Here is a 5636-nt window from a genome sequence, read left to right as displayed (position 1 = left end):
AGAAAAGAGCAAAGACTTAATATACACATTTGATATAACACGGCTTAACTATACATTACATACAAATATGGGTAACTGAACCCTGACAAAGGGAGAAACACTATAGAGTACAGATGCAAGTTTAATGGAGAAAAGTCGCGAAAGGAATAGGTTGCCAAACATGGACAACTCTAACTAATAATACACAGTACTTCAAATACTAACCCTGCCAACTTCAAACACTTTTCATGTTGGCAAACATCAGTTTTCACAGAGCTAAATTAACTTTAGCAGGAACACTGAAATGAAGTATTACCTTAAGAGACGCCACTGCCCAAGCTCTTTCCTGCTCTATCCAAGAGGGAATCTGGTCTCGAATGTTTTTTTGGGAATCCTTAATAGAACAGAGATCATGTTGTGAGTGTTATAAATAAGAATAAAGTTTGAGTCCAGGGGTACCTTTAAGACCCAACAAAGTTTAATTCTGTGTATAAGCTTTCATGTACCATGGACAATTTTTCAGATACAGATAAGAAAGTTCTTGGAGAGAAGTCACTGACTAGGAACATAATTTAGCCAACATGTAAATATGTTTAGCTGTTCTAGTCAAACTACAAATCCCCTTGATTCCAAGGAGGCAAAGTTCAGACATGCCAAATACTCAAAGAGTTAGGGGCAGCTCAAAGCATTCAGCTGATCCAACAAAACTCTTCCTGTGCTGTCCCAGCTGGGTCCAAGGTGAAATTCAGAGAGAGTGCCAAGATAGCCTGCCTTTGAGCCACATGGCAGGGGGACAGATGCCTCTTCTGCAGGCTGTCCTGGAACCAGGTGGCAGTGCCATGGGTGCATCCTCCTATTCCACTCCTGATGGCATCCCAGAAGCCTGCTTGAGGGGCAAACTGGCCTTGGACACATCTCAACTTTGCCTCTTTGGAATCAATGGCAGTTGAAAGTACTTACATTTGGCTACCCTATCCACTGTTCATTTGGAACAAGAGAGAGGCACACACAAAAGAGCAGTAAGATATTTCAAGGTCTAAAGACATGGAGCTATAAATGTGCAATCCCAAAGCTGCTAACTTGATCCTAATGTTCAGGCTAGAAATCACCAATTATTCTGTCTCTGGCCAAGTCTCCAACATCTCTGTGTGTGTCAATGTAAATCTAAAGTGGCTCAGAATTATACGCAAGGCCTGATTTCCATTACATTGAAATATACAAACCTGCTTGGCCCTTAATTGTTTGTTTTCCTCAACTTTCTGAGTACCCAACATTATATATTAAATAAATAAAAAATAAAATACCTATATCCTATTCACACCCTGTCTCCCAATATTTTGCCCAGAGATCTGCTTCTCATATTTCTTTCAATTAAATAACTGTGCACTTGCACACAAAAGAATCAGGGCATTGAGAGTGGAAAGGGGGAAAAGTTTCACAAACTCTCTTTTTGTCCTCTCATATGACTTTGTTCATGTTGGCAGAGTAATTAACACAGCAACGATGCACAACCTAATTAAATAGTAGATAAAAGTTTATTTAGGAATTCACTTGATAGGGAAAAAGGAGAGGTAGAGGTAGGTTCCTAACTACACCTCTAGCTGAGATAGAAGGGTAGACTGAGTGTGGCACTTCTGAGAAGAAGGGGGAAATTGCCCAAAGAGTAGCAATCTGGAGACAGACAAGGAATGACACTTAACAGGAGAGAAGGTGCTGACCTCACTACCCTATCTAATTGTCTTCTTGCTGCCCCTTGCAGGGTCTTCTTCTCTTCTTCTTTGTATACCAGGCATTGCCTTTTCAACAGTTCACTGCTGATTCTTCCCCATATATGCTGCTTTGGTGTCATGGTTTCTGAAAACTTCATCCTGAGGTCAACTTAACCCGTCAGGGATCATGAAGTACCATGGCAATTTCATGCCATGAAGCCAATACAATTTTGGCTGCCTAGTCATGTTACAAGGTCAAATCAGAATGAGGGCAATACTTCCTGCTGTTACTTTCAAAATTTGTGCAGCCCCTAGATCTGTTCCCAAATGATGGGAACAGTCTTAAGCAGGTCTACTCAGAATTAAGCCCCATGCTATTCAATGCTGCTTACTCCCTGGAAAGTGTCTTCAGGACTGAAGCCAAAGTACACTTGTAGGTCATCCCTTTTCCCTTGTGCTGTGGCGGCAGCAACGTTTTTAAAAATCTGCACAGAAGTTCTGCTAAGCAAAAGCCCCACCTACTTTCTAAAAACACCAGGTGGGTGTCAGGAGAGGTGTTGGGGAGCACCATGACACCCATGGGCATCACACCGGGGACCTGTGAACTAGCAGTTACACGCTTTTTCTCCAAGACAGACAGGTCCTGTTCACTCATGCATGTTTATAAATAGATTACTCAAAAATATCAAGTGATGGTCTCCATCTGTGAAAGACTCAATACAGGTTAAGCATTACAGATAGTGGCTTTGTATAACATCAAGCACAGTGGGCTGGATCCAGATTAATTTTCCAATAATGGAAGAAGGTGGGGTGATTTCCAGAAATGCCCTCTTCCTGCTGCAGACTTGTTGGCTTCTGAAGTTACTCAGGGTCCCCTTGACTGCATGAGCTGTAGTTCAGGAAGATCAATGGGCTGGGGGGGGGGAACGCAGGAACATTCTGGTCCACTGATGAAAGTACCCTTGCGTAATCAGAAAATTTAGTCTGACTCCAACCCAGTACATTTCAAGAGAGTCAGCTGCAAGCATTCAAGTGTTATCAAGTAAACAGAGTTCATGTGACAGATAAGCCCGTGCAGTGGCCCAGTGGCATTTTTACTGTTTTGCCGGAGGTGAGTCCCTCGCTTTTGTTGGCCTTGTAAATAAACAATACTAACTACACAGTCATCATAATTCAAGTATGGCATTGTCCCTGCCCTTTTGACACAGAGTTTCCTCTTGACAATGTTACAATCAGATAGAAAGACTTTGAAGTTAAACAGAAACCATGTATTATTTTAAAAAGGGAAGAATTGTACCAAAGTGAGGCAATCTACTTTCACAATAAATAACATAGCACAATTTTCCATCGCTATCTTTGAAAGTTAGAGTACACTACTTTTTAATAAGAAAAAGTTAAATTAATCTTACAGATTTTCTTAGCATGTCGCCAATGATTACTCCAGTAAATGAGTCCCATTCCTGTTAAAATAATGAATAGAAATAATATGCATATAGGGTAATCCTGAAAACATTGTCAACAACTTAGCCTCTGTGACTGGGCTAAGTACTTAGTCACTAACCATAGAAAGATAACAGTTCCCCAAGAAAGATAATAGTTTCTTGGGGGGGGGGGAGATATCTCACTGAGAAGGTTCCCAATCGATGCTACTGCTGCGTTGGACAAAAGAGAACTGAGTAAGAGGTGTGGTTCCTCTTTTCTGGGTATGCTCAGCCCAAGCTGTGGGTTCAGGTGGAGTTTCTTTGCCAAACACTGCCACAGGAAGTGGTGGGTGCTACAAGCATGGACAGCTTCAAAAGGGAATTAGATAAGCATATGGAGCAGAGGTCCATCAGTGGCTATTAGCCACAAGGTATAGCTAGGGGCTCTGGGGCAAGTGATGCTCTGTCTTCTTGGTGCTCGGGGGGGGTCAACAGTGGGAGGGCTTCTAATGTCCTGGCCCCACTGCTGGACCTCCTGATGGCACTGGTATTTCTGGCCACTGTGTGACACAGAGTGTTGGACTGGATGGGCCTTTGGCCTGATCCAACATTGGCGTCTCTTATGTTCTTAACAACTAGCTCTAGAATGTTTGCAGGCACGAAGCCCATTACTGTGATGGGCAGAGACCATGAAGAACTCTACAGAATGTAATCAATTCCTAGAGAAAACTTACGAGATAATAGGATTGACTCAAACTAATCCTGACAACTGTCTCTGCCTTAATCATAGGTTGTGGCTATGCTGCTGAAAAGAGAACACCCCCGGGAATGCAGCCGGATGTCCTCCAGTCACAGAGAATGAATGCTTATACTGAGTACCATGTTTCCTTTCTACATGAAGGAGTGTATCCTGAATCAACAAACAAAGCATTAAAATACCACAAGGTGGGTGAGATCTCAGTGTGAAAACAAGCCACTTTGGAGAGTACTTTTTTGTAGAACCATACCTTCCAAAGGCCTTCTCAGCTACATTTGCCATCCACGTTGGGTGGGGTGGGGGGGCTCTTGCTATTGCAATTGATCTCCAGAAAATAAAGATCAGTTCCTCTGGATAAAAAGGTTGCTTTGGAGAGTGGACTATGGCATTAAACCCTGCTGTGGTCTCCCCCTCCCCAAACCCCAACACCTCCAGGCTCCATCCTTAAAATCTCCATGTATTTCCCAACCCAGAGCTGACAACTCTATTCTCAGCTGAGGTAAACTGGTCATTTTTCACTGAGTTGGTCCAAGCTGCCACTCTAAAAAAATATCATTCAGACTGTGTTGCTGTGTGGCTGTCTCCCCTCACCAATCAGGTACTGACAGCTGGATTCTGACCTGAATACCAACATGCAAGTATTATATCTCCCCTGGTCTACCTCTTCAGACAAAATCTGGCTACTTTCTTGCCCAAGAACACCTCTGCAAAAGAGACACAGAGGGCATCTATCGGCCTAAGGCCTCTCATTCTATGGATGTTGTGAGGCTAAGTGCCCTAATTTCCCCTCAAGGGTTAACATGAATATTAGAAGGCCCAGTCCTGCTTGCAGGTGTTTGTCATGTCACTGTTCCTGAAACTACCATCATTATCCCTTTCAAGGCCTGAGGCAAGAATGTGGTAATTGGGCAAACTGTGAGAACCTGGGCTCAGTTGTATAACCAGATGGGAGGGGGGATTAGGAGCAGTTGCCAACAGCCTCTGGCAAGTTCCTGAGATGAAAAGCTTTGATTGGGCTCAGGAGACCACCTGATGCCAGAGGGCAAAAAGCTATAATGGTATAGGCCAGAGACAGTTATGCTAACACCATCCTAGTACACTTCGGTATGTTATGCTTCATTATGATGGACTGCAACATATAGAATGCTTGTCATGATACTATGGGGCAAGACAGCGGCCATCTAATACCAAGGTATTCAAAGTATTAGAGAGAAAAATTAGCTTCACTGTTTTCTTCTTGCTGACCTTAAGAAACCGTAATTTAATAAATCTTTATACGTTTTTACAAGGTCTGGTTTCCTCATGTGCATCCAACCTCCAAAACCCACAAGTCTGACAAGTTGTTAAGGAGCAATAATCCAGGGGTCTCTGACAGATGTAGAATCTGAGGACCCTACGAACACCTGGGGTATGCCATTTATTCTCACTGGAATTTTAAGGGGTGAGACAGAAGGAAGACGCCTCCAGTTATTGTGTCCTGTGGTAGGCAGAGTGCACCTTAACCTCGCTGCTACTCTCTTCACTGTTGAAAAATAATCTGAACCTGAAAGAGGTCCATATAGAAAACAAAAAGAAAGACTTCCTATCAGCACTCCCGACTAAGGAAAAAAGTTTGTATCTTTCTTGTATACAGACCCGGCTAATTTAGATCGCATCAGACCAAGTTTCCGGAATCCCCAGTTATAGCAGAACGTAACACAAGCAAGAAAACATTCTTCTCAGTTATTTCAGAACACTGCCATGAGAAGGGAAGGGGCAAGACTTCTTCAT

General features: G+C 43.0%; 1 protein-coding gene across 1 annotated transcript in view; it reads right to left on the bottom strand.

Moving 5' to 3' along the window:
• Nucleotides 1-247: 247 nt before the first annotated feature.
• Nucleotides 248-5636, bottom strand: part of DYNC2H1 (dynein, cytoplasmic 2, heavy chain 1) — a 132967-nt gene continuing 127578 nt past the window's right edge. The window contains exons 71-72 of the mRNA XM_015413100.1: nucleotides 3098-3148; nucleotides 248-373 (exon numbers count right to left, since the gene is read on the bottom strand). Of these exons, the coding sequence (XP_015268586.1) occupies nucleotides 248-373; nucleotides 3098-3148 (177 nt within the window). The remainder of the gene's footprint in view (nucleotides 374-3097; nucleotides 3149-5636) is intronic.

Source organism: Gekko japonicus, unplaced genomic scaffold (assembly GCF_001447785.1).
Source record: "Gekko japonicus isolate JY-2015 unplaced genomic scaffold, Gekko_japonicus_V1.1 scaffold3232, whole genome shotgun sequence".
Lineage (NCBI taxonomy): Eukaryota > Metazoa > Chordata > Lepidosauria > Squamata > Gekkonidae > Gekko > Gekko japonicus.
The sequence above is the reverse complement of the archived record's forward strand: the minus strand, read 5'-3'. Positions and strand labels throughout refer to the sequence as shown.